The 12,128-nt window shown below is 43.7% G+C and overlaps 1 protein-coding gene across 1 annotated transcript in view; it reads right to left on the minus strand.

Moving 5' to 3' along the window:
* Positions 1–12,128, minus strand: part of GFM1 (G elongation factor mitochondrial 1) — a 38,787-nt gene that overhangs the window by 19,388 nt on the left and 7,271 nt on the right. The window contains exons 7-12 of the mRNA XM_082224141.1: positions 6,302–6,456; positions 4,291–4,375; positions 3,967–4,104; positions 1,766–1,867; positions 1,080–1,136; positions 33–170 (exon numbers count right to left, since the gene is read on the minus strand). Coding sequence (XP_082080267.1) covers positions 33–170; positions 1,080–1,136; positions 1,766–1,867; positions 3,967–4,104; positions 4,291–4,375; positions 6,302–6,456 — 675 coding nt within the window. The remainder of the gene's footprint in view (positions 1–32; positions 171–1,079; positions 1,137–1,765; positions 1,868–3,966; positions 4,105–4,290; positions 4,376–6,301; positions 6,457–12,128) is intronic.

Here is a 12,128-nt window from a genome sequence, read left to right on the forward strand (position 1 = left end):
ACACTTGACCAGTGCAATCTTGTAACAATCACCTGTGCATAGATTTCCAGGTGCAGTTCTCCCATTCCTGAAACAATGGTCTCTTTGCTCTCGCTGTCAAAATGAACTCTGAAAGTGGGGTCTTCCCTCGTGAAGCGGTTAATGCCTTTTGAAAACTTATCCAAGTCATTCTAGAGGGGGCGGGGAAATAAAACAAGGGTAAATTAATGTCTTTCGCATCACTGAGTATAACAAGATAGTCAAAAGTGCTGGGGTTACAGGACAAAATCCCATTACAAAATGGAGCTAGATGGTTTCTATAAACTGTAGGGTATCAATGGAACGTGTTGGCTTCAGAGCATCACAAACCTGAGACTGCTCCACTCAGTACTGCATTGACAAGTACTGTATTTTTCGCTCTATAGGACGCACTTTTCCCCCTCCAAAAATTAAAGGGAAATGTGTGTGCGTCCTATGGAGTGAATGCAGACTCCTTGGCTTCAGCGATAGCAACGCAACGCCTCCGAAGCGCGCGAGGGAGCGCTCCCTCCGCGCTCCGGAGGCTTCGCATTGTTTTCGCTGAAGCCGGGAGAGCAAGACTCTCCTGGCTTCAGCGAAAGGAACCTGAAGCCTCCGGAGTGCAGCGGGAACTCACGCTGCGAAGGCTTCAGGGATAGTCTGAAGCAAGACTCTCCTGGCTTCAGCAGAGGGAGAACTGCGCAGCGCCCCTTCAGCCAAGCGGGATGAGAAATGGAAGGGGCTCCATTTCTCCTGCTACTTCGCTGAAGGGGCGCTGAGCAGAGAGGGGGAGATTTATTTTTTTCTTATTCTCCCCCTCTAAAACAAAGTGCGTCCTATAGAGCGAAAAATACGGCAAATACCCAACTAGGATTGATCACACAAAATTGCCAGGGCATCAAGCCTATTGGAACTCTGCAGCAGGAGAACCGCCACACCAAAGGATCAGCTTCTCCTGAACACAAGAACCAAATGCAACAGAAACTTTACAGTTTTCCTCCAAGAAAAATCAGATCACAACATTCCTTACAGATTAAAGAAAACTTTTACTATTCACCCTCGTTTGGACTTCCGATGCCTACCTTGTTTGATGGCTTCATTGCCACTGAAATGACAGGATCAGGGACATGAATAGATTCCTATGAAAAGGAACACAAGAGAGAAACCAAAGAAGCATTTGTTAATATAAAAACACTTGAAAATTATCTTTCCAGATAATTATCTTTACTTTTAACACTCAAACCCACAGGCAGCCTTCCTCTTTCTTTTTAGGACTTGAAATTTATGGGGTTTGTTAAAACAAAAGTTTTGTAATAAGGGATCAGATCCTAGTTTGTAGTCAGAAATTAAACGACAGTTTCCCTGTTTAGATGTTATGGATAAATCAGAATTTTTTCATTATGGCATTTAAGAGAAGGGAGGAGAGAAGGAAGCAGGAGTGGGCATAGCACTTATCTTAATAAACTGAGATTGCTACATCTGTATTGTGCTGTACTCTTCATAGAAGGGCTGGATGATACATTTCTGATCATGCTCATTCATTTCAACAGAATGCACAACTGACGTTAGCATAAACTGATTATACTTGTAGGTATTTTTTAAAAAAATAATTGTAATAGCTGTAAAAGCAGACTCAAAATAAAACATTTTTTTAAAAAAGTGAAAGTTTCTTTAGTACAGAGGATATTTAGATTAAGGAATAACATCTGAATTGAGATTTTAAGAAATATAAAAAGAACACACAGTTCAATTCAGAGGAGGAACTTACCATGGAAAGGTCAGTGTTACATTTTTCTGAAAATGTATCCCCACTAGCACAGTCGATGCCGAATAATGCACAGATGTCTCCTGCATAAACTTCTTCCACATCCTAGCAGAAACAAAACAAAAAATTAGCATTTTAGGTGCTTTTTATGGTATTGGGCAAGAGTGCAACCATTCTACAGCAGTGGTAAGACATGCATGCATAGTCTACCCCTGATTATAACAGGGTTCTCCTAGATTCCAAGCTGCCACTAGAGGCTCTCAGTGTTTCAGTGGCAAGGAGTACCTATGCCCTTGTTCCAGCTGGCTGACAAATTATAGCCATCACTACCATAGTCTAGGTTTTTGATAAGCTCCTAACTGGACTACTGCAATGAACACTACGTAGGGCTTCGCTTGAAGACAGCCCCAAAGCTGCAATTGGTGTACAATGCCACTGCCCATTTGTTGTCTGGGGCAGTAAAATGGGATCATGCCATGCTGATCCTGAAAACTCACTGCTAAGCAGCAAAGTCTGATTCACGCTGACTGGTAAAGCTACCTGTCAGGAGTTAGATAATCACATTTTTTTCTGCTAGATTAGCCAACATGTCAAGACAGTAGTAACCAGAGAAAGATGAGGAAGAGGATCAGGAACTAGGATCAGGAACGAGTGGCTCCCAGAGAGGATGGGGCGACTGATTGCCAATATAACAAAAGCCATTTCACTAAAAGCATTTTTACTATCAACTTGAAAGGCAACTTTTGAGACTGTACTAAGATGAACTTGGAGACAAATTTAGCCCTTAAGAATAATTGAAGAATGGCCCATTTTGGCCTTACTGTTGAAAGATCAGTGGGCAGCAATGCTGACATCCACTTCCAGCTGTTTTTATAGGGTCGTGATGCTTAAAAGCTAACTGGGTGTGAATAAATCGACTTGGGATTCCCCAGGCAGACATTTTACAACATCATGGGAATGTTTCGATTTTTCATTTGCGAAGAAAAGGGGTTCTCAGGGCAAGGGGTGGATAAAATAGGGGAGCAGTTATGGGGTGTCTGTGGTCTATCGCCCCCCCCCCCCCAGAAAAAGCTCGACAACTTTGATGAACCCTCCCCCCAAGAAGATCAACAGCTCTGGTGATTCCTCCCCAAAACAAGCTCAACAACTCTGGTCAACCCAATGGGTAGATCACTGCCAGTTTATTGATAGAGGGAGTAGATTGCAGTCTCTTGGACGTTGGACGTGCCTGCTATAGAAGCCTTCCTGAGCTTGCAGCTTTGGTCAGCAGCTGTTTGGTTTTTTCCAAAAGAGGGCCACGTATTGAATGGAGCAGCGAAGGCTGGCTGGCAAGGGCTCTCGCTACACCCTCCCATGGTAGCCGAGACTCAGGCAAAGGGATCTTTAACCTCTTCTTCCCCCGTGGGAACAGAAACTTTAAAAGGGCTCTTGATGACACTGAACAGCAACAGCTGTATCTCCATCTCTCCATCTTCTACATCCTGTCTGCCTACACTACATAAGGCATGAAATGCTGGTGTTCATACTACTTCTCAATTCACATGGGAGAAAGCAGCTACAGAGAGGTGTCCTCAGGATCAAGGGCGAAACTGAGGGAGGAGATGGCAACAGTATTGCGCTGTACAGTCAAGCAGGGTATCAACATATAGATGTTTTTGGAGAGGAAACAAATTTTAGGAGCAGCATTTATCTGCAAATAAAATCCCACCACACAGGCAAGGAACTGAAACACCTTTAACTAGAAATGCCTTCTCTTTGACCCAGATTGCATATAAAGAATGCCGTAGCGAAGTGGTTCCCAAACCCTTTTTTCCTCATGGACCACTTGAAAATTGCAGGTGGCCTTGGCGAATGACTTGATGACTATTCTACTTGTTGCAGCGACAGTAATATGCTGTGCTTGCTGCGGTATGCTTTGCAGAAGTATTTCTATTGCTTCTTTTATTTCTTATATTGCATTTTCTTGCATTACACTTTGCATCCCATAGAATCTGAATCATTACACAACAGAATACAACATAAGAAATAAAAGAACAAATACAATTTAAAGATCAATGCAGACGTGATAGGAACCACCTGACTGAAACTCGCCCAAGAGTCACAGTTCGGGAACCCCTGCCTTTGTTTACATCTTCTTCACTGAATGGAAAGGGATTGAAGTGGAATAAAATGCCTCACAGACTGGGTTTTGCCTCAATATTCACCTCCATCGTGTCTGCATGCATGCGGACCAGTCTTGGCACCCGAACCTTCTTCCCAGTCCTGGTATTGTAGATGGAATCGCCTTTCTTCAGCATCCCCTGATAAACGCGCACATAGGTGAGCTGCCCAAAACGCCCAGCCTGCAAGCGGCAGAAAACAGCAGCCAGTCAATTGAGGGAGACAAAACTTTAGGAGAAGCAGAGGGAATCAGCGCAACACACATGCTGAGGTGTGGAGCAAACGGCCCCTAGCAGCTCTGTCCCAACAAGTTTCAGCTCAGTTGTCCTTAGTTAGAAAGTTTTGTAGAAAGTTTAAACTTGACCTACCTCAAGTTTAAATGCCAGGCCCAAAAAAGGCAAGGAACTGTCTCTGGCAGAGCTCAGCGAAATCATAGATTTTTCCTTGGAATCCCTTGAAGAAGAGAAAAGTTAAGTTTAAAATGCAGTATTTCTACGGTACTTCTCAATCCATTCTTGTTGTGAGGATCTGTTCTGAAGGATGATCTAATGAGCAGCCTTAACAAGCTCTGAAGACCAATGGCAGATGTAGAATTATTACTAAGAACAGCCTTAGTTGGGTTTATGTCCCTTTTGTATTTACCAGTCAAATCAGTCCTACCTGGTTTCTGTGCAGGTTTTTAAAGGAAAACCCTTAAAAATCCACATGGATTGTGTGTGTATCCTTCCCTGCAAAGGGAAATTTAAGATGTGGTCGAAGCGCTGCCTCTCCTTTCTTCCTTTACAGATTTTAGCTACTAGGAGCAGCTAATGTATGCTAACTCCTGCTGCATGGATTTAAAGAGTTCTGGAATTCCCCCCGGAAGCGATGGGCATAAAAATATGTCATTGATCTCAGAAAGTGTGTAAGGGGGAAATTATGATTGTCCCCCTGGGTCCAGCAGCTTCCGCACTCGCCATGCCATCTCCCTGAGAGTGACTGCATGTCATCACGTCCTGTTGCTGCCAGGGGGAATTGGAGGCACATTTTCAACCCATGCAGCCAGATCCACATGGGCTAACTGATTCCAAGTAACTAGTACATGAAAGTAAAGCCCAAAGAGTCAGCTCTCAGGTCACCTCACTGGGGAATCGGGCAGGAGCCTTGCCCAATCCACACATCCAAGGAGGTGCAGGTAAGGTGTCTGCTGTAGAATCTGAACTCACCAAATTCCTTCCTAAGAATTCTTAGGCTTGATGAAACGTGCACTGCTGGAGGTGTAAGTGAATTAAGGCAGATTTAATACCTATCTTTTGGAGTTGTAAAAAACCCGATGCATTTCTGTAGAGAAGCACCCAAATATTATACGGACAAGTACAAGCTATGATCTCCCGAGAAATCCTAAAATTCTCCTTTAGATAACTTCATTCTGAAGTCGTTAATACTGATCTACAGCTGATTACTGCACCACCAACATACAGCAAAACAAGTGTATTTCACAAAAACGGAAAAATAAAGACATTCCCATAACAGGATAAGGGAAATCTGGTGAACTCTCTTAATGTTATAGCTTACATACGAGAGAAACACAATGTATAATAATGAAGAAAAGAAACTTATTGAGAGAGGGGCCTTGTTTTTGCACTATGGAATGACAATGTAAATGACACTGTTTTTCCTTTTAATTTATTCATGGTACTATAGGTTTTCTGTTATGTTGCCCTGTTCCCACCTTCAAGTGTCATTTCCCTTTCCTTTCCTATAATTTCTGCATATGCTTACTCGCTATTTTTGAAGTTGTTTTTTTTTTTTTACTGAAACATAAATAAATCTTAAGTCAGCCTCTAAGCATCTTGCAGTATTGGATTCTGTAGAGACAGCCAAAAGGGTTTTTTTAATAATAATAATGAAAATAATAAAAAGAGAGCACTGAAGGTAGCTTAATAGACACATGCCCATTTCTTTTGTCTAGTGTCACCTCTAATCAAACGAAGTTTCCAGGGTTTTAAAGGACTACAAAAGCCAGCAAAGCTCGTTTACTAGAGACAACAGTGGGATGAGCATCCACATCACAAGCAACAATGCCTCTATTATATCATCTTCTGTTCTTTCTTTTTTCAAAGATGCCTGATTAATCACTGGGGATGAGAACAAGAAAACACCTACAGCTTTTGATGTGTCTGCCACCTACAGGCCAAACAGGTGTACCCACCAGCTTAGGAGACGAAAGCATGCCTCAAACAAAGTGGGCTTTATCTTACAAAATCACTGCCTTTTATCCTCAACTGTAGCACAGGGTACTTAGCGGCCACGTTATAAATAAATATAATTTTTTCTTCCAATTTAGAAAAAAAAGGCCTATGCAAACTAGATCTGTTTTCCTCTACTTTCTGTACTTACTCCTGGTTGGAAATTGCGTAGTTCTGGACTTCGGATGGGTTTGGGAGGTATTCCAGAACAGCATCCAACAGAGGCTGCACACCTTTGTTCTTCAGAGCACTTCCTACCAGCACAGGTGTGAAGGATTTGTTGAGTGTTGTCCTTCTGATTGCAAGCTCGGGAGAAACAGAACATTCACAGCGTTAACAGCTGGGTTCTTAAGGGCACTTGGCATGCAAGAATACAAAGCATCATGCTTTCTGTTCCCCACCAAATGAAAACAATTGTAAGAAAAGCAATGTTTGTGACTACACGATACAAAGGGGGACTTTTTCAACTGTGGAAAGAAGCTTTAGAACAGGACACCTGCTCAGTTTTTAAACTGAACAAAGAGGCTTCCCTGAAAGGTTTGCTTTCTTTACATCTCTCAGGAGGTGGCCAAAATTCACACAGAAAACAAGTCCTTAGTGTAATCATCACACTTGCATTTGAGTGCGAATGTCATGGTGTCGAGGATTAACCTACTAGATGCAAGAAAAAGCAAATGCCAAAAGGGAAAAGAAAAAAGAAGAAGAGAAGAAGAGTTTGGATTTGATATCCCGCCTTTCACTCCCCTTCAGGAGTCTCAAAGCGGCTAACATTCTCCTTTCCCTTCCTCCCCCACAACAAACACTCTGTGAGGTGAGTGGGGCTGAGAGACTTCAAAGAAGTGTGACTGGCCCAAGGTCACCCAGCAGCTGCATGTGGAGTAGCGGGGACGCGAACTCGGTTCCCCAGATTACGAGACCACCGCTCTTAACCACTACGCCACAAGTACGCATAAGCACAAAGCTGCTACCAAGTAGAAACCGGGATTTGTTGGGCTTTAACAAGTTGGAAGAAAAGCCGCAGCCAAGCTTGCATTGCAGCGACTACAACTGGAACAACGCTAACAGGTTTGAGCCCCACATTGAGCAAAAAATTCCTACATTGCAGGGAGTTGGACTATATGACCCTCGTGGTCCCTTCCAGCTCTACAGCTCTATGATCCTATCAACCTGGGATAGTTCAGTTGACATCCCTGTGTTGTGACAGGGGAGAAAACTCTGTGTATATCTGTAATTGGTGCAGCAGCTGTCGTTTCAGCTCTAGCCCTGCTCTTTCCTGTCGGGGCCCAGCCTGGACCTGCCACCAGATGTATTCGTCTCTAGACCTGTGCTCAGGGCCTCCAAGATCAGCGGCTCAAGCTAGGAAAGGGCCAAGAGCCAAACTCCTGCGACTAATACCAGGCCTGGCAAACCTAAAGGTTTAATACCATCTGTCAGACTGGAGAGGCCAGCCCTGTACATCCCTATTCCCTTCTAGGTTGGATGAGGACTTTGGCTCCACATTACCTTGGCAGGCCAGATCTGAAGTACCAAGTTTAAGCCCTCAAAGTACCTGATCTTCCTTCCTCTCCCTGCAAATAGAATATGGCATATCGCAGACAGGAGACAAGATTAGCACCCTGACTGGAAATAGCTATGTTCTATTCACAGAAACTGCAACTCCCTCCTTGCCTTTCCCACCCCCCCCCTTTATTTCTGCAGATGACTTTTGTACCCTGACTTCAGCAGCTGCGGCACACCAGTCAGGGTTTCAGCCTCAGGAGTAATGTTTTGCTGTCAGCAAACGAGATGTTTATTTAAGTCCATGATGCCTAAGGAGCACGCAAGAAGAACCCAATGCGTTTTCCATGAAAAATTATTTTAAACCAGAACTTGGCTGCCTGCCACAGGCTAGAAATCCATCACTGGGGACAAATTAGCACAAACAAACCTGCCTCTTGGCCTTTCCACAGCCATTAAGTAATTTGTAATTAATTAGCTCTGGGAGAAGGGGGGCTGGGGGGAGACAAGGCCGCTTTGAACCAGAAAACTGTTTTTGCCACCCATATGACAAATGATTTTAAGATGATGTTTTTTCATCCTAGATGCAGAGCCACAGGATGAATCGACTACTTTGACCACATGCACACCGCACCTTTAAAGCACTATGAGAACACTTTAGACAGGCATGGCTTCCGCCCAAAAATTCTGGAAGCTGCAGTTGGTTAAAGGGGCGGAGAGTGACAGTTCAGAGTGGCTTAACAATCAATCTCTCTTCCAAGGGAACTCTGGGAATTGCAGCTCTAAGAGATGAATAGGGGAATCCTAACAACTCTCTGTGCTTCAACAGACTACAGTAAATTGTTATCATTTAAATGTGTGGTGTGGCTGTGCCCATAGCAGCATGCTTACATGTCTTAGAAAATGCTTTTTAAAATGTTGCTATGTATCCCCAACTCTGTAAGAGGAATATTTCTCTTGAGGACTCCAATCAGGCTACAAAAGGAGCTTGCAGTCCTGTTCATGCTTTCTTGGGGGGGGGAGAGCTGTCAGAAAGGGGAGGGGGAAAGGAAAAAGCAACCTTTTCTCTTTCGCACGTGAGACTTTCCCCTGCTGTGCTAAACGCAGCTGAGGTGAAATACCACGGAGAGCTAACGCCAGTCAGAACAGACAACACTGAGATAGTTGGGATAATAGACTTGGCATAAGGCAGAACCCCAGCATTAGAAGACTCAGGTTTGAGAGTGTCAGCCCCAAATCCTAGCATGTTAGAACTATATAGCACTGCAGGCAGGGCTCTGGGGAGCTTCCTCATACAATGCCCCAGTAATATGCAGGGAGCGAAGCCTTTGAGCTCACAGCACAACTGCCCTCAACCCTAATATTCCCTTTTAGGGTACTTGCTATATCTATATCTAGTAGACTGTACCACTCCAGTTTCCTCCACACACACACCCCGCCGCCCCAAGTGAGATCTCCACATTCTTTACAGCTTGGAAGTTCACAGGTGCTCGCTGGTTTCTTCAGGTTTTTTAAAAACACCCTTCCTTCTTTCAATTCGCAAATGTGTGTACGTTTGCAGTCCTAGGAAGTCCCCCGTGTTTATAGAAACTGCTAACTTATTTTGGGCAACTCGGCTTTGCTTCCAAATTAATAGTCACTCAGCCACCAGTTAGAAGGAGCGACAGCTAGAGCTTCCACACATTTGTCTAATCCTTTTAAAAAGCCATCCAAGCTAGATGGGCAACACTACCATTAAGTTAATTTCATGCTGGGTAAAGAGTTAAAAGCATGCCTAGGATCAGAAGGCGCTCTAGACGGCCCAATCTTTTTTACTCTTTTTATTTTTAGCACAGATCAAGAGACACATATTTGACTGGAGTACGGAGTTTCTAAAAGAGGATGAAAAGAGTCCAAGGGTGCAATCCTGTGAACAATTGGAAGTACAGTGGTGCCTCGCAAGAGAAAATTAATCCGTTCCGCGAGTCTCTTTGTCTTGCGGTTTTTTCGTCTTGCGAAGCACGGCTATTAACGGCTTAGCGGCTATTAACGGCTTAGCGGCTTTAAGAAAAAGGAAACAAACTTGCAAGAACTCGCAAGATGTTTCGTCTTGTGAAGCAAGCCCATAGGGAAATTCGTCTTGCGGAACGACTCAAAAAACGGAAAACTCTTTCGTCTTGCGCGTTTTTCGTCTTGCGAGGCATTCGTCTTGCGAGGTACCACTGTAAATCATAGAATCACAGAATCATAGAGTTGGAAGAGACCACAAGGGCCATCGAGTCCAACCCCCTGCGAAGCAGGAAACACCATCAGAGCACTCCTGACATATGGTTGTCAAGCCTCTGCTTAAAGACCTCCAAAGAAGGAGACTCCACCACACTCCTTGGCTGCAAATTCCACTGTCGAACAGCTCTTACTGTCAGGAAGTTCTTCCTAATGTTTAGGTGCAATTGAAATGCAAAATGCAATTGAATTTTGGTACTTTTTCTGAGTAAAAGTATATGAGGTTACAAATCTCTCCGTTGAATTTTCAAATGACGGCACGGATACGGATATCCAGATTATTTGAATGTCCCTTGGACTGTTTGGTTAATGGACAACATCAAAAGCTGTAACTAGGATAGAGGTTTCAAAGTTAATATTCCTACAGTGTATTTTGACTCTTGGGAGCAACCTGATCACTCAGCTGTGCTTAAAACGGGCTTCTTCCTCTTAAGCATTTTGTAAGAGCCTGGAATACAGAGGGAAACCATTGCATAACAACCACCATGCAGCAATTCTCCAGACCGCAAAGTCATCAAAGGCTAACAAGGGTAACGGGAGATTTATTTCCACATTCAAAGCTCTATATTCCATGCTCATCAAGTCCTCAAGCCAAATCCAGTCCTTGCCCAAGAGGGTTCAGCTACGGTGAAACAGTGTCTCCTTACACCAACTGCACATCAATTTAGACACAAGAGGATGGGGGTGTTGAAATGCTGTGAAGGATTTCTACCTGCATGTAAACCTGTGTCGGAATATACAGATCACAGAGCGCATTAGGCTCTGCCTAGAAACAAATATAGGTACGCAGATACATATATTGCATTTATATTTATAAGGAGAAGAGGAAGAGATCACAGATGACCTCTAGGATCTGTCACAACTTTGTCTGTCACACCAAACAGCTGGTCTCCTTCTGCCAGCTATTCTCCCCTCCAGGCATCTGTTGCTATTAATGCCTGGTACTGAAAACCTGCCACTTCCCTGGATAGCAGCAAAGCGTCATAACAAAGATATTGCAGACACAGAAAGCCCAGCTCACTCGTTTAGCTTCTAAAGGCAACAAAATGTGATGTCCCAACACACAAAGCTGTCTCTGAATGAGAGCTGGCAATATAATTATCCCATTAAAAGCAAACCAACCAACCAAACAAGCAGGGTCATCACAGCTTTGCTATCTTTAAAAAAAAACAAATCCTACCTAATTCATTTAAAATTATAGTCTAACTAAACTGTAGGATAGATTTTTATTTAAAGACTTTATATTTCACCCTTGTAGATCCCTGCAAGTACGTTTTATGCTTTTACTGCAAATACTGCATATTATAATATGCAACAGCTATTATAAAATTATATTTCACAATTGTGCATATATATAGAGAGAGAGAGTTATAGTGCACATCTAGAGAGATCCAATGTGGTACAGTTGTTGGACAAATCCCTACTCATCCATGAAGATCACTGGGTGACCATGGGCCAACTTCTGTCTCTCGCCCTAACGTACCTCACAAGATTGTTCTGAGGATAAAACAGAGGGGGGTGGGAATCATGCATGCCATCTTCAGCTCCTTGAAGAAAAGGTGGGATACAGAGACAGACTGATAGATATCGACAGATGGATGAAGCCAAAACAGACCATCTAAGTTATCCAATATAAGCAACTGAAGGGCAGAAGTTCAAACGTCCACGCTCTACCCATCAGAACAGGGGCAGCACCTGAAGGCCCCTGGATGCCAAGCCAGAGAAGAAGGCAGTGTGTTACTGACTCCTTATCTTAAAAGTATATGGGTCCCTAAGAATTGGGCCTGGGAGATGTCTCAATACAACATCCAGAACCAGTTTGAGGGCCAGATCACCATGGCGTTTTGACCTGCTGGTGTATCGCAGGTGGTGCTTTCCGGCTTGCCAGTGCCTTAGCTTCCTTCTCCGACTAAGTGGGTGGGCTTTCTTCTTCCTCCCTGTGCTAGGTGCTGGATTCAAGTTACAAGAAAGGAGATTCCGACTAACCATCAGGGAGAACTTTCTGACAGTAAGAGCTGTTCGACAGTGAAACAGACTCCCACGAGAGGTGGTGGACTCTCCTTCACTGGAGGTTTCCAAGCAGAGGTTGGATGGCCATCTGTCATGGATGCTTTAGCTGAGATTTCTGCATTGCAGGGAGTTGGACTAATTGACTCTTGGGGTCCCTTTCAACTCTACAATTGTATTAAACGGTCTTGGGTAAGCCATTCTCACTTATT

The sequence above is a fragment of the Podarcis vaucheri genome (genome assembly GCF_965113315.1).
Source record: "Podarcis vaucheri genome assembly, chromosome: 5".
In the NCBI taxonomy this organism is placed as follows: Eukaryota; Metazoa; Chordata; class Lepidosauria; order Squamata; family Lacertidae; genus Podarcis; species Podarcis vaucheri.